The following is a 25,024-nucleotide window of genomic DNA, read 5'->3' as shown; positions in this document are numbered from 1 at the left end:
GAAAGGGAGAGGCTTCCACGGCTCTGCACTGGCCATACGGGCGTAGGCGGGGCCATCTTGCAAAGGCCAGGGGCCCGAAGGAGGGAGGAGAGGAGCAGCCCCCAGCCTGGGTTTCCATCCTGAGAGTCACAGAGTCCTGAGCAGAAGCCGTGCAGCCAGGCCTCACTCCCCAAGGGCCAGCACTTGCAGAGTGTTAAAGAATTTCTCACGCTATGGTACCCCAGCCTGGGCCACTGATGGAGACCCCGTCTCAAAAAAAAAAAAAAGCCTAAAACTCCAGCACGTCCCACTGGCCCTCAGCTCCATGTGCCTCCCACACTGTGGAAGTGGAGATTTCAGTGACGAGGAAGGGTGGGATGTCTGGGGGCCCCAGGGGACTCCGCTCTGACCACTGAGACCACACCAGCAGGGGACTGGCCAGGACTTGCTGCTGATGGACTGCGTTTCCTTGGGGCAAGGTTAGGGAGGGGAATCTGTCGGCATGGATTCGGATTTCATTTCTTCATTTAAGTACATCTGCTCTAACTCTTTTAGACACTCATTGCCAAGCAACACAATCATTGTGTAATAACCTAAGTATCGACACAATCAAGGATGACGCATTCTCCCTGGGGTCAGGTCCACTCAGTGTCCGTGAGGCTGTGGGTGACCGCTGTCATGAGACCTGAGTGTCCTACAGATGCCCCACAGGCCAGCGAGTCACAGGCAGCATTGTCTAGGCGCCCAGGCTGGCCCCCCCCCAGCAGAGCAGCGCAGGCAGGACCCTCCTCGCGCAGTGAGGGGGGCGATTCTGGATTTGGGGGCCACCGGGACAAACTGAAACAAGGTGATGCAGAGACTCATGTGAGCCCAGAGCTGTCGCCTCAGACCCCTGGTTCCAAACGTGGAACTCACACAAGAACCCTCCTGGTTCCCATTCATTCTGTCCTTGGTGCCACGAATGCAACTTCATAAAATAATGGAAACTGCTGTTCATGTTGCTTTATGTGTTAGGATGACTTTACGATTTTGTGAGGAACAGGGTTCAGTTGCTCAAACTGTGCAAAGGGCCGCACGAGACTCCTCAACTGCCAGGGCGGAGGAGGCTGTGGGGCTGGAGGTGAGAACAGTCAGTCAGTGGAATGGCCTCTGCGACCCAATGCTCCTATGTGGCTCTGTTCCACCTGGGCAGGCGTGAGGTTGGCTGGGCCAGTGCCTGTCGGCTGTCTCTTATCTCCAGGATCGCCCTGGCCAGTTGTTGATGTTGTACACTGCTCTAAGTGCAAGGGGAAGGCAGAGGAGTGGAAAGAGAAGAGGCGGAGATGTGAGTTCAGTTCCAGCCCCTCCTCCTACCAGCTTGACCCGGGGAAGATTTCTTAACTTTTTGAGGCTCTGATTCTTTGCTGCAAAGCGAGACAAATCCTACCTTCGCCCACGGGACTGCTAGGAGGATTTGTCATGCAGCTAGAGGGCCTGCTACACATCACGTACTCAGTTGAGTGGCAGCCGTGATTACAGGAGGGGACACTCAAACTCACGGATCCTCCTCCTCGTCCTTTTCCCTTCAAAAGCCATTTTGCAAGCAAGTGGCACCGAGGCAGATGGCCTTCACTTCAACATGTCAGCATTTCTGGGTGTTTCAACAGAGTATGGGACAAAAGCCTGTCTTAACTTGGGGAGGCCACCGTACAGCAGGCTCTGATTGCTCTAACTGACCTACTGAGCCCTGCATTGATCAGCAACCACATCCAGCTGTATCCAAGTGCGACGGAAGCCAGAGGCCACATCAATACAAATGCACGTGTGTTAATGAGATCAACCGCGACGGGCAAACAAAAACCCACACTCGGCAGGTTAAACGATCCATTTGACCTCATGCCTGTGGTTCACGCCTGTTTTCTCTTTCTCTAAACACGGCAGGGCATCTTGGGGAGGGGACGTCTTTGCAGGCAGGCCCCGGGTGGGTTCCTCCACACCCCGGCACTGAGCTGGACCTGCCCTTAGGCATGCGTTCAGGGGTGCTGATGCCCAGGCTTGCTCCTGTGTGGGCAAATCCTGTGTTCCGTGGTTTTATGTTATGTGGCTAATGATTCCCATGCCATAACCACCACCGACGGGGACTGAGACACGCTCGGGCTGGAAGCACAGCCAAGTGCCCCACAAGCCCAGTGACTCTGGGACCTCAGAAGGACCTCCTGAGTGCTGTGTCATCTTCATTCTCAGAGATGAGGACAGACAAGACAGAAGAACCTGGCCTGGCCCGGCTGCAGGCCCACAGCTCCAGGAGCTCGTGCGGCACCTGTCAGACTTCCGGCCGCGGTATGAACCAGGGCAGGGGTGGGCTCGTGGCCGTAACGGGATGTGTGCCTTCTGTTTGTCTCATTCTTAAGTTACTGATATTTCTGAGTGAATACTCAGAATAAACATTGATTTAGGCTCCCCCAAAGGAAAATAAACCAATTCCAATTCCTTTTCTCTATCCTAGACTGTGAATCATTTTTATAGCTTTTATAAGCTATGAAGCTTTTCTATCGGCTTCCAAAAGATTTTGCTAGGCTTTTGGAACACGATGCAAAGCAACACATCTCAGCTGGGCTTGGGGACCTCTCTGGAGGGGGAGAGGACAGACCGAACCCGCCCGCAGGACCAGCCAAACCCAAACCACTGGCAGACATGCAAACTTCTATCCTTGAGCGAGTTAAAAAGTGAATTTTCTATTGCCCTTTTCAGCGCTTGATAATTATGAGCATTTAATATTTTTAAAAAACAAGCTAAAAGAGGCCAAGTCCCAAATTCCACATTCTATTGTCTTTTCTTTTGTCCAATAAATAAATGCGCATTCACTGAAGAAACATTGGGAGTGATTTGTGAATCATCTATCAATCAACCAATCAATCAGTCACAGTCTATCCATCCACCCGTCTGTGTGTATCTGCAATTCATCTGCAATTTACGTCTAATTACAAATCACACACATTAGGACACCTTGTGCATTTTGTTTGGTCTCTTGCTTTTGGAATACGTAACAATAATGTCACGCTCACAATGGGTTACAGTTCACCGCCAGGCAATCACTGCTTTTCTATTGGCTAAAATAAAATCTGTATTCAGCCTCACTTCCGTTTCCAATTTAGGAGACATTTTTCAGGCCATTGTATTTGAAAAAGAATATACAACAATGACAGAAATGACCACGGAGTCCCATGTGCCGGAGGCATTTAAGATGCTATTTAAAACAACAGCAACAACAAACACCTCTCTGTAATGGAAATGCTCGGTGTACAGAGCAGGAGGGGAGCGCCGTGAAGCCTCCGCCGCACACCCAGAGCTTCGGCACCTGTCCCCACGCCTCCCTCCTGCTTGGACTGGGCCCAACCTCCCCAGCACCGGAGTTACCCTAGAGTCAGCCCATCTGCACGCGGCTCCATGCCGTTCTCTAGAGCTCAACGCCGCCTCACTGGTGAAGATAACAACAGTGTGATTAGTACATAGAGAGAAAATGCGGGACAGCCTCGCATCGTCTCTTGGCCTGTCATGCATCCGGATCTCTAGGTCGTGGTTTAAGGATCAAAGATAACATGTGCTCAAGAAATAAGTGGCAAGAAAAGGGATGGGAAGTATACGTAGGAAGAGATCTCAGGAGACACTAAGCAGATGCAGCCTGCGGGCCATGCTAGGATCCTGACCTGAAAACAAATGTATCCGTGTGTATGTGTGTGAATGTGTAACTGTGTGTGTGAGCATGTGTGTGAATGTGCATGTGTATGTGGTATGATTGTATGAGTGCGTGTATGTGTATGTATGTGTGTGTGTGAATGTGAGTGTATGTGTGTGAATGTGTAACTGTATGTGTGTGAATGTGCATGTGTGTATGTGGTATGATTGTATGAGTGTATGTGTATGTGAGTATGAGTATGTGTGTGTGTGAATGTGAGTGTATGTGTATGTGTGTGAATATGTAACTGTATGTGTGTGAATGTGCATGTGTGTGTGGTATGATTGTATAAGTGCGTGTATGTGTATGTGAGTATGAGTATGTGTGTGTGAATGTGAGTGTATGTGTATGTGTGTGAATATGTAACTGTATGTGTGTGAATGTGCATGTGTGTATGTGGTATGATTGTATGAGTGTGTGTATGTGTATGTGAGCATGAGTATGTGTGTGTGAATGTGAGTGAATGTGTGTATGAGTATGTGTATGTGTGAATGTGAGTGTATGTGTGCATGTGAGTGCATGCGTAAATGTACGTGTGTGGTGTGAATGTGTATATTTGTATATATATGTATGAGTGTACTGTGAGTGTATGTGTGTGAATGTGTATATGTGTATGTGTACTGAGTGTATGTGTGAATGTGTATATGTGTATATATGAGTGTACTGTGAGTGTATGTGTGAATGTGTATATGTGTATGTATGAGTGTACTGTGAGTGTATGTGTGTGAATGTGTATATGTGTATGTATGAGTGTACTGTGAGTGTATGTGTGTGAATGTGTATATGTGTATGTATGAGTGTACTGTGTATGTGTGTGAATGTGTATATGTGTATGTATGAGTGTACTGTGAGTGTATGTGTGTGAATGTGTATATGTGTATGTATGAGTGTACTGTGAGTGTATGTGTGTGAATGTGTATATGTGTATGTAAGAGTGTACTGAGTGTGTGTGAATGTGTATATGTGTATGTATGAGTGTACTGTGAGTGTATGTGTGTGAATGTGTATGTGTATGTATGAGTGTACTGTGAGTGTGTGTGTGAATGTGTATATGTGTATGTATGAGTGTACTGTGAGTGTGTGTGAATGTGTATATGTGTATGTATGAGTGTACTGTGAGTGTATGTGTGTGAATGTGTATATGTGTATGTATGAGTGTACTGTGTATGTGTGTGAATGTGTATATGTGTATGTATGAGTGTACTGTGAGTGTATGTGTGTGAATGTGTATATGTGTATGTATGAGTGTACTGTGAGTGTATGTGTGTGAATGTGTATATGTGTATGTATGAGTGTACTGTGAGTGTATGTGTGAATGTGTATATGTGTATATATGAGTGTACTGTGAGTGTATGTGTGTGAATGTGTATATGTGTATGTATGAGTGTACTGTGAGTGTATGTGTGTGAATGTGTATATATGTATGTATGAGTGTACTGTGAGTGTATGTGTGTGAATGTGTATATGTGTATGTATGAGTGTACTGTGAGTGTATGTGTGTGAATGTGTATATGTGTATGTATGAGTGTACTGTGAGTGTATGTGTGTGAATGTGTATATGTGTATGTATGAGTGTACTGTGTATGTGTGTGAATGTGTATATGTGTATGTATGAGTGTACTGTGAGTGTATGTGTGTGAATGTGTATATGTGTATGTATGAGTGTACTGTGAGTGTATGTGTGAATGTGTATATGTGTATATATGAGTGTACTGTGAGTGTATGTGTGTGAATGTGTATATGTGTATGTATGAGTGTACTGTGAGTGTATGTGTGTGAATGTGTATATATGTATGTATGAGTGTACTGTGAGTGTATGTGTGTGAATGTGTATATGTGTATGTATGAGTGTACTGTGAGTGTATGTGTGTGAATGTGTATATGTGTATGTATGAGTGTACTGTGAGTGTATGTGTGTGAATGTGTATATGTGTATGTATGAGTGTACTGTGTATGTGTGTGAATGTGTATATGTGTATGTATGAGTGTACTGTGAGTGTATGTGTGTGAATGTGTATATGTGTATGTATGAGTGTACTGTGAGTGTATGTGTGTGAATGTGTATATGTGTATGTAAGAGTGTACTGAGTGTGTGTGAATGTGTATATGTGTATGTATGAGTGTACTGTGAGTGTATGTGTGTGAATGTGTATGTGTATGTATGAGTGTACTGTGTGTGTGTGAATGTGTATATGTGTATGTATGAGTGTACTGTGAGTGTGTGTGAATGTGTATATGTGTATGTATGAGTGTACTGTGAGTGTATGTGTGAATGTGTATATGTGTATGTATGAGTGTACTGTGTATGTGTGTGAATGTGTATATGTGTATGTATGAGTGTACTGTGAGTGTATGTGTGTGAATGTGTATATGTGTATGTATGAGTGTACTGTGAGTGTATGTGTGTGAATGTGTATATGTGTATGTATGAGTGTACTGTGTATGTGTGTGAATGTGTATATGTGTATGTATGAGTGTACTGTGAGTGTATGTGTGTGAATGTGTATATGTGTATGTATGAGTGTACTGTGAGTGTATGTGTGTGAATGTGTATATGTGTATGTATGAGTGTACTGTGTATGTGTGTGAATGTGTATATGTGTATGTATGAGTGTACTGTGAGTGTATGTGTGTGAATGTGTATATGTGTATGTATGAGTGTACTGTGAGTGTATGTGTGTGAATGTGTATATGTGTATGTATGAGTGTACTGTGTATGTGTGTGAATGTGTATATGTGTATGTATGAGTGTACTGTGAGTGTATGTGTGTGAATGTGTATATGTGTATGTATGAGTGTACTGTGAGTGTATGTGTGTGAATGTGTATATGTGTATGTATGAGTGTACTGTGAGTGTATGTGTGTGAATGTGTATATGTGTATGTATGAGTGTACTGTGAGTGTATGTGTGTGAATGTGTATATGTGTATGTATGAGTGTACTGTGAGTGTATGTGTGTGAATGTGTATATGTGTATGTATGAGTGTACTGTGAGTGTATGTGTGTGAATGTGTATATGTGTATGAGTGTACTGTGAGTGTATGTGTGTGAATGTGTATATGTGTATGTATGAGTGTACTGTGTATGTGTGTGAATGTGTATATGTGTATGTATGAGTGTACTGTGAGTGTATGTGTGAATGTGTATATGTGTATGTATGAGTGTACTGTGAGTGTATGTGTGTGAATGTGTATATGTGTATGTATGAGTGTACTGTGAGTGTATGTGTGTGAATGTGTATATGTGTATGTATGAGTGTACTGTGAGTGTATGTGTGTGAATGTGTATATGTGTATGTATGAGTGTACTGTGTATGTGTGTGAATGTGTATATGTGTATGTATGAGTGTACTGTGAGTGTATGTGTGTGAATGTGTATATGTGTATGTATGAGTGTACTGTGAGTGTATGTGTGTGAATGTGTATATGTGTATGTATGAGTGTACTGTGAGTGTATGTGTGTGAATGTGTATATGTGTATGTATGAGTGTACTGTGAGTGTATGTGTGTGAATGTGTATATGTGTATGTATGAGTGTACTGTGAGTGTATGTGTGTGAATGTGTATATGTGTATGTATGTGTACTGTGAGTGTATGTGTGTGAATGTGTATATGTGTATGTATGAGTGTACTGTGAGTGTGTGTGTGAATGTGTATATGTGTATGTATGAGTGTACTGTGAGTGTGTGTGTGAATGTGTATATGTGTATGTATGAGTGTACTGTGAGTGTATGTGTGAATGTGTATATGTGTATGTATGAGTGTACTGTGAGTGTATGTGTGTGAATGTGTATATGTGTATGTATGAGTGTACTGAGTGTATGTGAATGTGTATATGTGTGTGTGAATGGATGACACACAGGTCTTTTATTGCCATGCATCTGTTGAAGTACCCGCATTATGTTGGATCCAAGCACACCTTGAGGGTGATGCTGGCGTGCTCACCTGGTGCCAGGGCTGACCTCTGGCTGGCAGGCATGGTCGCACTGGGCTGTGTGCAGGCTCCTGCGCTCAGTGCCAGCTCTGCCTCTCATTATCCACAGCCATGGGCAGGTTCCGGAACCTCTTCAGTCCGCGTTGAGCAGCAGCAGGGAGACAAGACCAGGAGCCTTAGCTGTCTGGGACGTGGCGAGTACTTACGTCTGCTGGGCAGATCCTTTCCCCATGCCACTCATGTGGAAACTGAGGCCCAAGAACATACAACCAGCGGCGCCATTGCTGGTTCCAATCTCAGTCTGCTGATTCCAGGGCCCCAGATGAGCCACCAAGAGGGGTGTGGGTTGTCATTTTGACCCAATGCTCTGAAGCATGCCATGGCCTCCTAAGATTCATCTCGTAAACATGTCCCTTCTCTCCACCAGGCATCCAGGAACCTTCAATAAACGTCTGTGAAGTGGAAGGATTTGATGGGCACATTTGCCTGACTTGATGTGAGTGAATCCCATTCAGTGTGTAGTGAGACTCAGTGGGAGGCAGAGCGATATCTCAGGCCCCGCAGGCAGGGGAAGCAGGGGTGTCAACAATGAACAAAAATCAAGGTGCTGTGATGCTGCCCGCAGCCGCCCCGCAGCCGCAGGACGCAAGGAAGGGAATCTCCCGGGAGCCTCGGGAGGGAGCTCGGCCCTGCCCACACCTGGATTTCAGCCCAGCGATTCAGGTTTTGGACTTCATCCTCCAGAACTGTGAGAGAAGCCGCTTCTGTTGTTTTAAGCGGCGGCATTTATGGCCATGTGCTACAGCCTCTGTTTGAAGAGGGCTGGAATCCTTTTTGTAAGCAATGGGAGTCCTGGATGCCGGGTGAGCCTCAGCATGTGTATGTGACTGGGGGGAACCTTAGGAGGGTAAGGTGGCATTGGTGAGGGGTGACACCCAGGGCTCCGCAGCTGGCCAGGGGCTGCAGAGGGGGTTGCTGTGACCGTCGAGGGAGGTGGGAGGGTGGACGGAGCAGCTCTGAGCATCGGTGGGGAACTCCTCTCCTGATGGAGGAGGTTCACCAGCAGGACACGGCTACACCTACTTCTGAACACCCTCCAGTTCCCACTCAGAGCTGCCTCGCTGCACGTCGGGATTCAGGGCCCGTTTCCCCACGCCGGGCTCCGCACAGAGCCATTTATCACGGCTGCTCTGTTCATCACTCTTGGCGTTTTTCTGGGGAGCTTCCCTTTTGTTTTTCTCACTGCTGGTGTCTGAGGCCAATCTCTGCTGTTATAAATAATGGATCACAGGGGACTGAAAATGCAAAAAGCGACGAACCAGAAGAAGAAGAAATGTGCTGAGATGGAGCTCCGCTCACAGACTCTCACCGGGGCGTTTCGAAGGCCTCTTGCCGGTTACAATCCGCTTGACTCCTGGAGACTCAGTTTAAGCAAGAGGCAACTTTCACTGCGTGAACATGACCTTCCGGCCACCTGCTCTCCGGGGCCTCACCTTGTCTCGATAATTCATGTTCACTTCTCCCAGGGCCTCTGCCTGTCTACTGTATCATGACTCTGCGTGGGTGCCAATGCAACCGTTCCCTGGACTCCAGGCTCCCCGGACTCTGGGGATGGCAGGAATGGGGAGGGTGGGTAGGAGGTGCTGGGGGCCCTGGGCGGCAGCCCCTCTGGAGGATCACTCGGGGAGAGGACTTTCTCTCAGCATGCAGCCCCGTCCAGCCCAGTTTCAAGGCAGTATGTGAGAATGGTGCGACTGGGCATGGGTGAAAAGATTTAGAGGAAGCCATAGGGAAGGGACAGCCCAGCGGGGGAGGCAGGGAAGAGCAGGGGGGGAGGCAGGAAAGAGTGGGAGGCCGGCGGGAGTGGAATCCTTTCTGTGTGCCCTTCCCCCAACTTCCACCCAGAGAGCTTGGATGACCTGCTACGCCAGCAAAGCAAACTACAGGAAGCGAGAGGGCAGATGGGACCAGGTGCCCTGACATGCTAGGAAGGTGGGGGAGTGGGGACAGCCTGGAGCCCGGGAAGGCGAGTCAGTCGTTGCCAGGCGCGGGCCCTTGGGCTGCCTTTCAACCTTTTGGGCTGCAGTGCTCTCCTTGGTGACTCGATGTCTTCTGGGCCCTTCCTGCTCTCCCACATTAGGGTTCCGAAGGCCAGAAGATGGAGAAGGTGACGGTCACTTCTGCTTCTCAAAGGGGGGGCTATGGAAGAAACTGTGTCTCCTCAAAATTCATGTTGTAGTCCAGACCCCCAGCACTTCACAATATGGCCTTATTTGGAGATAGGGCCTTTGAAATGGGATGCCATTGTAAAATGCAGAGCTGAGGACACAGACACGGGGAGGCCTGGCCCTGAGAGGACCGGGGAGGAGGCGCCAGCCAGGAGAGACCGCAGGAACCGGCCCCGCTGCAGCCTGACCTGGGAATTCGACCTTCAGACCACGAGGGCCTTGGTGTCTGCTGTGGAGACCGGCAGGCCCGTGGTCCTCTGTGACGCCGATGCACGCAGCAGAGTGCAGCCCTTACAAAGCGGAGACCACAGAGCTGCGGGCGGGGTCTCTGCGCCTTCTGTTCCTGCTCTGCGCTCCTGCTGGGTCCCAGCTGCTGAGTCAGAGGGGCTCATCAGAAGCCAGCCAGCTACCCTCACTCCTTCCCCGCAGCCTCACCCTTAGGCTGTGGGGAGACATCAGAAGTGCTTTGGTGCCACTGGCAGCTCCAGCTGACATCCTCGTGGACAAGAACCCAAGTCCAAGGACAGCAAGAAAGGCCTTCTGGAGCTGATGGCCACGCCCTTCCCGCTGCAGCCACGCCCATTTGCAATGACCACGCCCACTGTACCGACGACCACTGTACTGTGGCCACACCCTCTGTGCTGACGGCCACGTCCTCGCCCAGGGCTGCTTTCCCCTTGGATAAAAACTCTTTAGATGTCAGACCCCAGAGGCCATTGGGGAAGGGGCGCTTGTTCTTCGGGACCCCAGGAAGGCAGCGTTTCCTGTGCTCCAGACTCCCTTCTCACGGTCCACACTGCCTCCCCAACCCGCTGTTTCTCGGAAACCTCGCGGGGCCTCACTGGGCAGAGGTGCCAGGGCAGCATCAGGCGCTTGAGGGACAGATGGTGGAGACACGCAGGACAAGCTTCACCCCTGGCCCAGCCGCGCAGTGCCCTCTCACGGGGGAGCCGCTTGCATCCATTGCTCATTATTGGACAGCTGTTACTGGGTCCCACTTCGGGCCAGTCTCTGGGCAGGGGGGGATGGAAAGTGAGTGACTTGATCCCGGGCTGATCCCAGGGTGCCTGGTGAGGTGTTATTACAGTGTAGAGAGGCACCTGCATGCGACACATCCGGCTTCCTAGGAGAGGGGACATTCAGCAAGGGCCAGGGGGCACAGGAAAGGCTGGGAGCTGTCAGGGCAGAGCAGGTCAGGTCCCCACGAGGCCGGAGCCAGATGTCCAGGTCCCGACACTGCTGGCCCATAGGAGCCCAGGTGACATGATGGGGGGGTCCCTGTGGGCTTTGATGAGCTCACTTGGGCAGGGTGTAGCCAGGGGTCGCTGGGTGGAGGAGGAGGAACAGAGGGCAGGTTGAAGGGTCTTCTAAGAGCCAGCCAGTCCCTCAGAGGGCCAGAATGGGGGTCGACAAGGTGACTCTCCAAGTGTCTTGGGGCTGCCATAACACAGACCACAAACTGGATGACATGAAACCACAGAGGGTTATCTCTCATGGCTCTGGAGGGCTGCAGCCTGAGCCCAGGATGTGGGCGGGGCCGGCTCCTTCTCAGGACTCCAGGGAGGAGCCTTGCCTCTCCCAGCTTCTAAGGGCCACCCTGGGCGGGGCCAGCTACTTCCCAGGACTCCAGGGAGGAGCCTTGCCTCTACCAGCTTCTAAGGGCCACCCCTGGGCGGGGCCGGCTCCTTCTCAGGACTCCAGGGAGGAACCTTGCCTCTCCCAGCTTCTAAGGGCCACCCTGCAGTGCCTGGCTTGTACACGCATCACTCTGGTGTCTGAGTCTGTCTTCACAAGGCCTGATTCTTCTCTACGTCTTCCCTTCTCATTTCCATGGACAAATGTGTGTCTGCATTTCCCTCTCCTTAGAAGGACGGCAGGCATGTGGGCTTGAGGCCTACCCCAATGCAGCACGACCTCGTCTTGATGTGATTATGTCTGCAAAGACCCTATTTCCAATTAACAGGACGTTGGCAGGTACCAGAGGTTAGGACAGGAACCCATCTTTTTGGAAGACACAATTCAGCTCACAGCAGTGATCAGGAGGGGATGGATGGAGGTCAATGGCAGGACGTGGTGACAGTGTAGGCAGGCGGGAGTCGAGAGGAACCTGAGGCTCTCGCACGGCCGGTGTGGCTCTGTGTACCCAAATAGGACACATCAGAGAACAGATGGTGAGTGGAGCTGGTGATGGGGGGCTTCCATTCGGACGGGAATGGAATCCCCTCCCTCCCTTCCTTTCCCTCCTCTTTCCTTTCCTTTTGATTGCCTTGGAATTTCATTAGAAAATGAAGTGTGGTTTTCCTGCCAGAAAGGAAATGTCTCTGAGTGCTGGCACTGGGTCTTATGCTGGTCCAGGTTGACTCCAGGCCAGCTTTGATGGCCAGGGTCACCTTTACACCCTTCCTGCTCTGCGTCCATGCAGAAGCCAGCCCAGAAGGCAGGCAGAACCCCTCACTGGCCTCCTGCCTCATCTGCTGCCAAGTGCCTCCCTGGGTCTGGGCTCCTCCTCAATGCAGTGGCACCGTCAGGGGCAGGTGCCACTGTGATGTGCCCTCACCTGCAGGTGGCATGTCCCCGTGCCAGCCTGAGACCAGCACTTTGTGACCAGCGTGCCCCATGTCATCAGCCCTGTGTCAGGCTGCGAACTGAGGCACCATTGCCCACTGAGCTGAACACAGAGACTCCCTCTTGGACTCACTATTTTTATTTGATGCCTCGGGCTCACAGCAGTTGGCTGGAGTCACCAAAGCCCCAGCTTCCTCCTCCAGAAGCCAAGCCTGGCACTCCAGACGGAGAGGCAGGTGCAAGCCGGAGATGCTTCGAGAAGCACCTTTGGCATCTGGACCTGACTCTGCCCTGGGGCCGTTCTCTGGGGGCTCCCTGATCCGTTGTCTGAGCACATGTGGTGGACTTACCATAGGGACTGAGGGGGAATCAGAAACCCCAGATCCCAGCAAGGACCTGGAGCATACTGGGTGGCCTGGCATGTAGCTAATCAACTCAGCCGTCAGCACCTGGGAGGCTCTAGAGTCCTGAATGCTGGAGAGGCCTGGGCTGTAGAGAAAGGTCTAAGAGGCGTGGTGCTGGGCAGAAGATCAGCTGGAAGAAATAGGATGGAGCCTGGCATGCTTCTATGGTGCCTCAACGTGCAGTATGGCACAGGGCCCAGGGACAATGGGGCAGGCTGGTCACACAGTGGCAGTCTCAGCCTGGCTCAAGGACATGCTGCTGCAGGTGACAGCATATCACAGTGGCACCCCGTCCCCGAGAGTCAAGCTGTGTGACAGGAGAGGGCGGGAAGACGGGGGCACTACCAGCCCTGCCTGCTGTGGGCTCAGCCCATACCCTCCAAGCTCAGCCACTTCGAACCTCATCAAATTAGGAAACAAGATAAGGGGCTTCACCCTTTGGGCAGGTGCAGGAGGCGGACTCACTGTGACTCTGTGAAGGGTGCCTGCTGCCCTTCCTCCCAGCTGTGTGGCTGCCTGCCTTGCCCCTGCTCAACTCCTGGAACCACCAGGGGCTCTGCTGACTCCTCTGTCATTTTCATACTGTGCTTGTGTGTGGTGTATGTGTGTGGTGTGTGTGCATGTGTGTGATGTGCTTGTCCATGTATATGTGTGTGTGAACCACAGAGCTCCATCCATCTGAAACAGCTGGAGGGGAAATTGGAGACACTGCCCTTCCTTTGGTGAGGAAACAGGAGGAGGGTGCGCTGGGAGTTACCCTGGGAAGCAGAGTTCCCGACGAGCTGGCCCTTCCTGCAAACCTGGTCCTGTGCCTGTGCTAGGGATGATGGTGGGAGGCACAGGGGCCACTTGACAACCTGGGAGTGTGGGGCCCAGGTCTCTCTCAACCAGGCACTGCGATTAGACTGCGTTAAATCTATGACATGGATAGACCATAAACAAATAAAAGCGACAGCATTTATATAGCATTTACCACGTGCCAGCGGGTTCTAGCATTTGACACGTATTAGCGCACTTAATCTTCCGAAAGCTTCCTCCCATTTCATAGACAGAGCTGCTGAGGCACAGAGAGGGTGAGTGACTTCCCTGGGGAGGCCACACAGCGGCTAGGTTCGAGGGCAGTCAAGTGACAAGTTGGCTCGTCTGCGCTCCACAGCAGGGCTGGTCGCTGAGCTCCGCGGAGCAGAACCCGGCGTGTCCGTCTTCCCTGGGCAGCCGTGCCCTCCGCGGCGACACATCACAGCTGCACACGGCTTCACAGAGCAGCATAGCCAGGACTCAGGACGTGGGGAGGGCTCCATGAACTCACAAAGTTTTTCAGAAGACGCAACAATAAGCCCATCGCAACAGGCCGGCCCTTTGCAAACGCAGGAACTAACAATGGCAATGACTGAGGCTTTAAAAACATCAGGCAGTTTCATCGATTCCTAAAACGTGCTCCATCCACACAGTGGAGTATCGTTCAGGCTTAAAAAGGCAGGAAATTCTGGCGCGTGCTACAGCGTGGATGCACCTGAGAACAGGATGTGAGTGAACGAAGCCAGGCACAGACGGCCCATCCTGATTCTACTTCTGTGAGGTCCCTGCAGTCGTCAGCTCACTGAGACAGAAAGTGGAATGAACAGTGGGCGGTGGCTGGGGGAAGGGGACGGGGAGGAAGCATTTACTGGGGACAGACTTTCAGTTTGGGAGAACGGAAAGTTCCGGAGGCGGACGGTGGTGACGGCTGCACAGTCGGGTGGAAGGACTTAACCCCCCGAACTCTGCACTTAGAAATGGTTAAAGTGGTCAATTTCATGCTAGATGTATTTCACCACAATTTAAAATGGAAAAAAAATCGGCAGAGAATATAGAGCAAACGGAATAAAACATTCTGGCTCCTCTTTTAGTTGTTTCTAGACTGAGTTTTCAGGGGTACTGGGAGTTTCTATTCAGGGCCATTCTCCCGTTGTGTGACCAGCTTTGGGATTTGGGGAGATGTGGTCAGGGCGAGGGGGAGACGCAGTCAGGGATGGCGTTGAAACCTATGAGTTGCATCCTCAAGTGAAAATACTTCTGGCCGGGCGCGGTGGCTCACGCCTGTAGTCCCAGCACTTAGGGAGGCCGAGGCGGGTGGATCACGAGGTCAAGAGACCAAGGCCATCCTGGTCAACACGGTGAAACCCCATCTCTACTAAAAATACAAAAAATTAGCTGGGCATGGTGGCGCGTGCCTGTAATCCCAGCTACTCAGGAGGCTGAGGCAGGAGAATTGCCTGAACCCAGGAGGTGGAGGTTGCGGTGAGCCGAGAACATCCCATTGCACTCCAGCCTGGGTAACAAGAGCGAAACTCCGTCACAAAAAAAAAAAAAAGAAAATACTTCTTTTTGAGCTTGAAAATGTTGGGAGCTCCCCCACCCTGGGTGGCTGAGTGCACCGGGCACCTCTGGTGCCCACAGCATGACTGTGCCTGAGGTACCAGGAATAGAGGCATGTGCTCCTCCGACTTCTGCAGGTGGACTCTTGGATGTGTACTTAATTTTTTTTTTTAACCATTTAATCTTTTTTTTAAAAAAAATCCAAGAGTGTTTGGGGAACAGGTGGCATTTGGTTCCTGGCTAATTCCTTAGCGGTGATTTCTGTGTTTTGGTACAGTGTCACCAGAGCAGTGGACACTCCACCCAGAACGTGGCCTTTCCTCCCCAATCTGTGCACTTTCTTAGAACACTTCCTTCTCAAAAAGATTTGTACCCCTGGAAATGCAGACACCCAATGGCGGCCTCAGTCTCAACCACTGCAAGCCAGGCACTAACTTGCAGACCGCCTTCTCTTCGAGCCATCCCTGCGGGCCCTGGGAGGCTGGAGAAAGCCTGTGCTCAGAGTGGGTGTGCCTGGGGAGAAAGCCAAGGAGGACAGGCACGCTTTGTCTGGGGCAGGCCCAGCTGGCAGTTTGTGCTGTCTGGTCTCTGGGGGGCTCTCTGGGCTCTTCTTGCCCAGGACCTTCAGAAATTTCCCAGGATTGAGGCTTGCTGGGTCACGTGCACCCAGGGGAGCAGCTGATTGGGTGGGAGAGGGTTCAGGGCTGCCCACCATCCCCTGGGAAGCAAGCCCAGGACTGGGCTGCAGGACCCAGATTCTCAGGAAGTACTGGCTGCCTGGGGCCCATTCCTGCCTCCTCCCTGCCCAGCCTGTGCCCGAGGTGTCCCGGTTGCGGCTGCACTGAGATCGGCAGCATAGCGCGTCCCCGTTTCATCTCTCATTTGCATGTCAGTTCATCTGAGGCATCTGACGGGGACAGCGTGCCCTTCCTCTGCGCTGAATTTACCTCCTTGACAACGAGAGCTGTCTTCTGCCCATTTCTGAGGCCAGACAGCCCCTCCACCCACACTGAGCTCCAGAAAGGCTGGCTTAAAGATGAAGGTGCGGGCTGTGGGACCCGGGCTCCTGGGGCCGGTGGCTCTGGGTGCAGGCTGTGGGATCCGGGTTCCTGGGGCCTGTGGCTCTGGGTGTGGGCTGTGGGACCCAGGCTCCTGGGGCCTGTGGCTCTGGCTCCCTCTTCATGGTTGCCTGTGGTTCCTGGTCACATGGACTCAGGGGAGTGACAAGTGACAGGAAGGTGCTGTCACTGCTGCTTCCAGAGTCTTCCAGGTGGATGGGTCCAGGGTGACAGAAGCGTCGGGAGGCTGTGTAGCGCCCAGGCCTGAGGGCCAGGGTGGCATTCCCCAGCCTCCCCACATGCCCAGACCTGGACACGTCACCCCATTGCTCAGCGTGGCCTGCACAGTGGGCTCACACTGCCTCGGGGAGAAAGTGACTTTGCCCAGGCCTCCCAGCTGGCTGGAGGCGGGTGAGGCGAGGCTGTCGGTCCCTGCACCATGTCCCCACCACTCACTGGACCAGCGCTCCCAGATTCCCAGGTTGGCAGCATTGATTCAGTCTGAGAGGTTTCCAGGTCACTCACGGTCATTCCCAATGGTGTCAGGCGCGCTTCTGGCCTCTAGCTGTCCCCTCCTGGACCTCTGGACATTGGAAATGTCAGGCGAAAGGGGAATTCAGACCACGCCAATGGTGAGGAGTGGGGAGGCCGCAGCTCCCTGACCTCTCAGCGTCCCTGGGCTAAAACTTGGAAGAACCCGGTTTCCCGTGCCCTCATGGTCAGACACTCACGGCTGATGGTTGACTGAAGAAGGAACCCAAAGCCGAGGGTTCTTACTGCTTTTCGCAGCCTGGCTTCAATTCAGGTGGAGACAGGTGTCGTCCCCAGCCTGGGGTCAGGACAGCGATAAGGCCAGCAACTTTCATTGCTCCCTGTCCCCCACCACTGCTGCCACCCCCTCCATTCATACACTGGAAACCTCAAAAGGGTGTGAGTGACCCCTTCCTCCAGCTTTTCTCGGTTCAGTGAACTTACAGTACCATTTTATACCAATGTAAACATCAAAAGTTACAAAGATGTCACAGGCAGACAGATGACAGGCTGGCCGTGGAGAGGACGGTGGAGGAGAGCCAGCATCCACATGGAAAGGAGGGTGTTGGCAGTGGTGCTGGCGCTGGGAAAGCTGGGGAGGGGTCAGTGCAGCCGGGGTACGCAGCCCTGCAAGTGGGGGCAGAGATGCCTGCAGCCGGAGGAGAGGGCGCTGCGGCGCGTCGGCTGAGCAGGCCATGCCTTCTAAATAAACGAGGTTTGCATTTGACCACACCGGGGCAGGAGAGGGGAAAGGCATGCAGGAGCCAGATGGGGCTTAAGACCCCACCGTGCTGACCCCACCGTGCCGACAAGGCTGGGGCAGGCCCACTCTCCTCTCCCCTGAGGAGCCAGAGGAGACACTAACTCACGGCTTCCGTAAGCAAGAAATGAAGGCAGAGGGGCATGAAGGCCCGGGGGATGGCGGGGCCTGAACAGGACAGGTCAGCAGAAGCAGGCAGCAGGGAGGGAGATTCCTTTGTGCCAGGACCAGAGACCACCTCGGCAGGGTGCAGAGGCCTGGACCCCAAGCACAGCGGGGTCCTGTGCCAAAGAGGAACAGCTCTGGGGCCCGCGGAGGCTGCTGGCCTCGGGTGCCAGGATGAGGCTGGGTGGAAGCATCGTGAGAAGGCCCGGGCAGACCCCACCAGGCCCCACCAGCTGCCGAGGGCATGCAGCCCTGGGCTCCAGCAGGTGAAGGGGCAGGTGTGGGTGGGGTAGGGGCAGGTGCAGGTGGGGTAGGGGCAGGCAGAGGTGGGGTAGGGGCAGGCGCAGGTCGGGTGGAGCCCTGGTGGGTAGGAAACTATTAAGAACTGGGAGCCAACTTCACGGTTTCTAGCGCTGCTCCTCCCTTTGTGCTCTGTGCATTCACCTCCCAGGTTTACAGGAAAAACAGCCCGAAAACTCAAGCTGCTGCCGAGCATTCAGACCTGGGTTCCCGCAGCAGAGCAAGGCCGGGAGAAGAACGCCGCTCAGAGGTGCCAGGGAGGCTGCACAGAGTGCAAGTGTCCTGAGGGGTCCGCCAGGCCAGGGCAGTGGCACCCACAGGCCCCGGGGCGTTCATCTCGCCCAGATGTGGCTCCTCACCACAGCCAAGCCCACAGCCACGCCCAGGGGTGCCACTGGCCTCTCTCTTGCCCCACTCGGAAGACTGGCAAGCGCAAGCCTGGATGTGCCACTCGGTGGGACCCTCCAGCCCCCTGCTGAATGCATCACCCCTGTCAGCCCTTGTGTGGCTCAGCTGAGCAAGCCCTTCCTCTACAGGCAGAAGAAAGGAGCAGATCCTGCAGCCAGGGGACCCCCAGGCTGTGGAAGCTGAGGAAAGGAACAAACAAGCCCTCTGGGTAAAGATGAGGAGCTCCAGTTTCTAGAGGACAGTCTTTCTGAAGCAAGGCCTCTAGGTCCTTTCCGAAGCACTCTAGGTTTGGGGACATGGGCTCCCACCTGCCTCCTTCTTCAACAGGCCACCCAGGGTCTGGACACAGGGTGGGGAGCAAGAGGAGGGCTTCACCTGGTGCTGGGGACGTGCCAAGTCCTGATCTGTGCACCCTGGCAAGCTGAGGAGCAGGCGATGGGGACAGGCCCGTGCAGGACTGCTGTCCCCAGCCCTTCAGCAGCTTTTCACTAGGCCACTCTCACGGCCACAGTTCTCTGCACAAACGGCTCCTTCTTCCCCACAAAGCCGATCATCAGGAAAGAAAACCTGTGCATCAGGCCCCACACGGGGGTGGCCCACCCAGCCTGCCGCATCTGCTGCTGTTTATCATTTGTGGTTTCCCTCCCATTCCCATTCACTCTGGACCCCAGCGCTCAGCACACAGTAGACGCACAGTGAACACGGGTGGCTCACTGCCCAGGCAATCGGCCTCTCCCCTTTAACTCTCAGCACAGCAACACAGGGGTACAGAGTGAGGTAACTGACCCAAGGTTCTCGAGATGAGTGAGCCCTGAAAACAGGACCTCATTTGGACCCTGGGGCACAAGCTTTCAGCCACCTTGGAGTCCTGCTGTCGTGTGGGGCTCAGGGGCAGCCTCCGACTCACTTCGAACCCCAGCTTCCTCTGCACGACCTCTGAAGGAGAACCCCCGAGCGAGGAGGGAAGACAGAGTCCCCCAAGTTTCTGCTACCGTCCCCCACTGTGTAACTGTGGGCCGGTGATTTGACACCTGTGTGTGTCTGCAGTTTTGTCATCTAAAAAACAGCATTGACCTGGCTGCCAAGTGGCTGCAGCGGTTCCTCTGAATCACCTGGATGTCTGCAGGGTCACCTGCACAGGTAAGGCCCAGCCAGGAGATGCCAGCACTTGCCGCCCGGGGCCTCCCTCAGACAACTTCAGATCATCAACTGGGAGCTTTGCCAGAGCAGAGAACTTGGCAGAATCCCGTTTTGAATGTTCCCTCCTTCCTCCCCATCTCTGCAGCCTCAGGGGCAAAGTGAGATGGCCAGGGGGTTAGGAACCAGAGGGACAAAGAGCAGAGATAAGGAAGGAGCCAACGTACCTGTGTCCAGGCCTCATGGCCGGATGATGCGGGGGAAAGTGACAGAAGCAACACATCCTCCTCTCCCGCACCCAGCGGCCCTCAGGGCCCCTCCTAGGTAGCAATACGGGTTTGTTTCCAAGACATTTGATGGAGAGATGAGGCGGGTAGCAGGGAGACAGGTTCATGCTGGAAACTGCAGGATTTAACCAGTGCCTGGTACTTTAAGAGAGGGAATGGCGGCTGATGGCAGCAGCGCTGAAAGTGCTCTCACCAGCGACAGCGCTGCTGGGTGTGCAGCCTGGGAGGCGAGCAGAAGTTATCATGCCCCAGCACATGCTTGGGCAAACAACTCGGCTTCAACTGGGGCTCACAGCCCAGCTAGGAGCTGCCGAGGGGGTTCACAGCAAGGGGTAGAGGGCAGGGGCAGCTCAGGAGTAAGCAACAGACCTCATGGAGATGGGGCGCTTGGAGACCCGTCTGGTGCCTCCCTGTCTGCACCGGGAGAGGACATTTGTGGAAGGAACTGAGGGGAGAATCACGCACATTGTGTTCCGCTGTGTTCCAGGCAGTGTTTACATTTGCTCATTCCCTCTCATTCCAGTCTAGAAAGCAGATTTTATTATCCCTTCTTTGCAGACGAGGATGCCAGTTCCGGGAGCCAAGGGGCTTGCCTGTGGTTACAGGAAGTGGTGGAGCTGGCAGTCAACCCCAGGCACAGGTGCCACACGCCATGTCTTCCCAGGGCCCACCTGCAGGCTGCGTTCCTGGAGGTCACCCCAACCTCAGCGTGTCCACTTCGTAAAGCTACCCTGGCCACAATAACAGCCCAGCCTGCCACGCCCAGCATCCTCCTCCTGCGCCACCTGAAACTCTCCTCCACTTTTCACCCGCTTTTCTTTCGAGAGAGTCGCCGGTGGGACACCTCTGGGAAGTTCTTAGGAAGGACCAGCTGCTGTTGCGCTAATGACAACTCACTTTAAAACGAGCTTTTTCAAGGCAGGTCTTTGATACATTCTCATCTGTTGGGCAGAAAATGTGTGTGTGCATGTGCATATGTGGTGTGCATGTCTGTGTGCTCATGTGCACGTGTGTATGCATTTGTGTGTGTGCCTGAGGGCCCGTGTGTGAGTGGGTGTGTGAGCACTGGAGCGTGTGGTGTGTATGCATTTGTGTGTGTGCCCGTGTGCGTGTGAGTGGGTGTGTAAGCACTGGAGCGTGTGTGTACATGCTGGAGCTGTGACATGTTCAAGGGAGGGTCACTCCTTCCTTCGGGGAGAAGGGAGGCTGTGACAGTCCCATGCAATTGCAGTCGGGGACCTGGGTGTAGTCGTGCGCTTGCCCCTGCCCACTGCCCAGCACTGATGAAATCAGGGGGTGACCACCTGTCCTTGAAGAGGCTTCCTCCTCCTGGTTATCTGAATCTCACAAAGCAGTGGGGGAGGGCTGTTCTTTCCATTTCCCGGGATGGAGCTGGGCACAGGGTAAGCGTGGCTTGTGGGCTTGAATCTGCTGATTAAGTTGGCCAAGTGCACATCTGGGAACAGGAGAGACTCAAGCCTGGCCGGCACCTGCTGTGTGCCTGGCTGGGGTGTCTCTCCCCGGCCTCCTTCAGTGGGGTCCTCCGTGGGCGGAAAGGTAGCTGCAGGGCTTCCTGAACCGTCCAGCTGAGGTTTGAGGGATTTCCTGACAATGGCTTTTCCCTAGGACTTTAGGGGGAGCCAATGAGAGCCCCTTCCAAGCCGGCGCGCTCATTGTCCCTCTCTGCCAGTCAGAGGTGGGCCACGAACAAAGGGGGTCTGTTCTGAAGCCCTCTCCCGTGTAACTCAAGCCCGATGGGGACCCCGGACATTCGCGGGACTTCCGGTCTCCCCGCGGGAGGACAGAGCCCGACGCGCAGCCCCCCAGGCTCTCCGCGGGGCCGGGAGGTGCAGCGGCCCGGAGTCCGCCTTCTGGAGTCGGAGCTACCCACCTGGGAGGAGCAGCCCCCTCTATGCCGGCGCCCCCCGCACCTGCCCCCCGCACCTGCCCCCCGCACCTGCCCCCCGCACCTGCCCCCCGCACCTGCCCCCGCACCTGCCCCCGCACCTGCCCCCCGCACCTGCCCCCCGCACCTGCCCCCGCGCCACAGGAAGCGGCGGCTCGGCCCCCTCGGCGGACCGCGACCCAGGAGCTGCCCGGCGGGCCGAGCCGCCGGAAATTAAAGGCTTCAGGTGCCAGCCTTTGACCGTGAAAACTCAGCCTAATCAGATTTCTACAAGAAAAGCTGTGCCGGTGAAACAGAAAAACTAGTCCGTCCGCCCACCCCCCACCCCCCGCGAGTCGCCCCTTTCCACGCGGAGCCGGCGCGTGGGGTCCCCAACGGCGAGTCGCCCCTTTCCACGCGGAGCCGGCGCGTGGGGACCCCAACGGCGAGTCGCCCCTTTCCGCACGGAGGCCGCAGCCGGGACCCGCAGACGCACCGACAGTCCCGCCCGCCGCGCCCGGCCCCGGCGCCGCCACCCGGGAGGTGGGGACGGGCTACCTTCTGGATGCGTCCGTCGATGTCCAGGTAGATGGCCTTGGGCCGGTAGCTGGAGGAGCCGGAGCCCATCCTGAGCCCGGCGGCTGCGCTTGGGCTTTTTACTGTACTTTCCCGACGCCAGGAGCCGCGGGCGGCGGGGGAGGGGAGCCGGGGACGGGGTGGGCGGGGGGCGGCCCGCGGCGCTCAGCCAACCAGAGCCGCCACCGGGCCCCGGGCCGCCGGGAGCCGCCGCCGCGCGCCGCAGGGTCTCCTCCTCCGCTCGGCTCGCGCTCCGGCTCCGGCTCGGGCTCGGGCTGCGCTCGCGCGCTCCTCCTCCCGCCGCCCGCCCCTCCCCCGCCCCTCCCCCCTTCCCCCTTCCCCCCCTTCCCCCTCCCTCCCTTCCTCCGCTCCCTCCCGGTCTCCTCTCTCCCCTCCTCTCACTCCCTTCGCCTCCCTTCCCCCTCTTTCCTCTTCCCGTGACTCCAGCCCCCGATCGGCCGCCTGTCTCCTGCTGAGCCCTGGACGGCTGTGCCGACCCCCGGGAGACCCCTTCGGCCCGGAGCAGCCGCCTCCCCACGCGGCCGGTGCCTCCTGAGCCAGCGTCGGGCTGAGCCGAGTGTGGACCCCCCAGCCCCGCCGGGAAGACTCCCCTCCCTCCTCTCGCCCTCTCGCGACCGCCACCCTCCTTTCATTTGAATAGAAAACGGGAAAAGTTCCTTCTGGTTCACCCACAGCCGTCCCCTAACTAGGGGGCGTCAGCCTCCTCCAGCTGCGCCGGAGCTGAAATGGCGATTTTATTTCTGTCCTGGATAGGGCCGGACCGAGGATTACCCAGCCACAAGCTCTCGGCTGGATGCGGCATGTTCGTCCCCTCCCCCCCTTTGCGAATTGCCACAGGGAGTGTGGGAAAGGCGGGAGGGGAGGGGGACCGCGGGCGTCCTCTGGATCGGCGGAGCACAGAAGGGGCTGCCTGTGCAGCCCCGCGCTCTCCCGGGCGCCTCCAGTGGGAATGGGGTTGGGGGCTGGGGAGGAGGCTCAGAGGCCGTGGTCCTGGCCCTGGTCGCCTTTGGAAGCAAGTGTCAAAGCCAGCGTGAGCATGTGCTTTGTTTCATGGAAGTGAGTTCCAAGCCACTGCTTTCCATCTGTTGAGCGTCTGGGTGCTGCTTGTTGAGAGAGTCTGGTGCATACAGGCTCCTCCCTCCCCCCCTCCCCCACCAAACGGCCAGCCAGTGCCAGGGCCAGTGGTCATTTCCTCTCCCTCCCTGGGCTAGCCTGGTCTCCACCTGGTGGACTGTGGCTGGCTTTACAGACACCCCCGGGGCCATCTGGAGCCCTGCTGGCAGCTGGGGCCCTGGGGAAGGTGAGAGCTCCCTGCCTGTCTGTGGGGGTGACATCTTCCCGTAAGGTAAGCGGTGGTCTTCAGCCTTCAGACAGTCCATCCCGTGTCACTTTATGTCCCCCCACCTGCTCTCCTGGGGGGGGGGTCACTCTCAAAGAACCACAGGTTGGAACTTGGCAGCCTGGCACCCTGGCACCCCCTGCCCACAGCTCCAGTGGAGACCATATGATTTGCTTTTCAAATGACAGGGGGTGAGAAGGGGACAGCCTGGAGGCCTTTGGGGTGGGCCCCGCTGGGTGGTTGCAGTGGGCCGCACGATTCGCTATGGGAAGCCTGTCCCCAGCTCCTTCAAGTGAGCAGTATTGTTAATACTTCAATTTGTTGTCAAATGTTCCGACGATGTTTGGGCTAAGCCAGAGACCGTGCTGCTGGGGCCTCGTGTGCCGCCTGGCATGGAGTTCTTACCAGCAGATGGCTTGTTGGCTTTGTGCTAACTCTCCGTCCCTTATTGTCATCGGCCTCGTCTTCTGTAACCACTTCCTCCAAGAGCCCCAGAAGGAAGAGTGCCCACCCATGGGGTGTGGCTCTGCAGACCAGTTTCCTAGGAGGGTGGGGGGCGCGCTCTGGGGCTCTGAGTGCATCGGCACCAGCGCGGGCTGGCCCCTCACGCTGCCTGGCTGATTCTGCGTTTACAAGAATAATCGCTCCTGTCATTATTTCGCACTCTCAGGAGATGGACTGGAATGCTGTATGGGTACTGGATGGATGAGGCGGCAACGGCTGCCCAGAGAGGAACTCGTGCCTCTCCCGGGCCCCCCACGGGTAGTGCGGCCTTCCATTCATCAACAGTCCCACTACTGTGTGTTGGGTGCTGTTCTGGGCACTGGGGATTCAGCGGTGAACAGAATCAGCAGAGATCCCGGCCTGAAGCAGCTGGCATTCTCTAGGGAGACAGACACGATGGCATAAGTCGAATGTGTAGGGTGTTGGATAAAAATTAGGGCAAAGATGAAAGATCCATAGTGAGACTCCATCTCTAGAAAGGAAACATCCTGCGGGGAAGGGATACAGAATGTGCAGTGCGGGAGAGTTGGAAATTTAGAGAGAGTGGTCAGTCAAAAGGTCACGCAAGAGAGACCACTGGGAGTTAGGAGCAAGGAGCCCGTGTATTTCAGGGGAAGGAGCTTATGGCGCAGGAGCAGCTTCAGGCAGAAGGCCGCGTGGCTGGAGTGGAGGGAGGGAGTGGGCTGTTGGGGACCGGAGTGGGCTGTGAGATCAGGGAGGTGACGGAGCAACCCTGCGTGGTCGGTCACACGACCGACTTGAACTCCGCCTGCTGCACGCCTTGCTGGAGGCATTGCAGAGGAGGGCCGTGAGGGGTCTGACCTGGTTTTCACAAGATCCTCTTGGCTGCTGCTGGGCAGCATAAAATTAG

The 25,024-nt window shown here is 54.7% G+C and overlaps 1 protein-coding gene and 2 long non-coding RNA genes across 7 annotated transcripts in view; 1 reads left to right on the top strand and 2 right to left on the bottom strand.

The window, feature by feature from the left end:
• Positions 1 to 22,555, bottom strand: part of PDE9A (phosphodiesterase 9A) — a 116,993-nt gene extending 94,438 nt beyond the window's left edge. For both annotated transcript variants that reach the window (XM_035283208.3, XM_035283211.3), the window contains exon 1: positions 22,272 to 22,555. In XM_035283208.3, the coding sequence (XP_035139099.1) occupies positions 22,272 to 22,340 (69 nt within the window). In that variant the 5' untranslated portion in view covers positions 22,341 to 22,555. The remainder of the gene's footprint in view (positions 1 to 22,271) is intronic.
• On the bottom strand, positions 471 to 21,776 carry LOC144580698 (uncharacterized). 3 transcript variants are annotated; one of them, XR_013530696.1, is made up of 3 exons: positions 20,500 to 21,090; positions 15,556 to 20,421; positions 471 to 14,424 (listed from the first exon to the last, which is right to left on the bottom strand). It is a non-coding gene; the product is annotated as an uncharacterized LOC144580698 (long non-coding RNA). The 3 variants fall into 3 exon arrangements; XR_013530697.1 differs by lacking the exon at positions 471 to 14,424 and adding an exon at positions 21,133 to 21,776 and having other exon boundaries at positions 14,431 to 20,421; positions 20,500 to 20,769; XR_013530698.1 differs by lacking the exon at positions 471 to 14,424 and having other exon boundaries at positions 14,431 to 15,695; positions 16,130 to 20,421.
• The window catches only part of LOC144580699 (uncharacterized), a 47,373-nt gene continuing 44,503 nt past the window's right edge, over positions 22,155 to 25,024 (top strand). For both annotated transcript variants that reach the window (XR_013530700.1, XR_013530699.1), the window contains exon 1: positions 22,155 to 22,298. This is a non-coding gene — a long non-coding RNA (uncharacterized LOC144580699). The remainder of the gene's footprint in view (positions 22,299 to 25,024) is intronic.

This window comes from Callithrix jacchus, chromosome 21 (genome assembly GCF_049354715.1).
Source record: "Callithrix jacchus isolate 240 chromosome 21, calJac240_pri, whole genome shotgun sequence".
Lineage (NCBI taxonomy): Eukaryota > Metazoa > Chordata > Mammalia > Primates > Cebidae > Callithrix > Callithrix jacchus.
The sequence above is the reverse complement of the archived record's forward strand: the minus strand, read 5'-3'. Positions and strand labels throughout refer to the sequence as shown.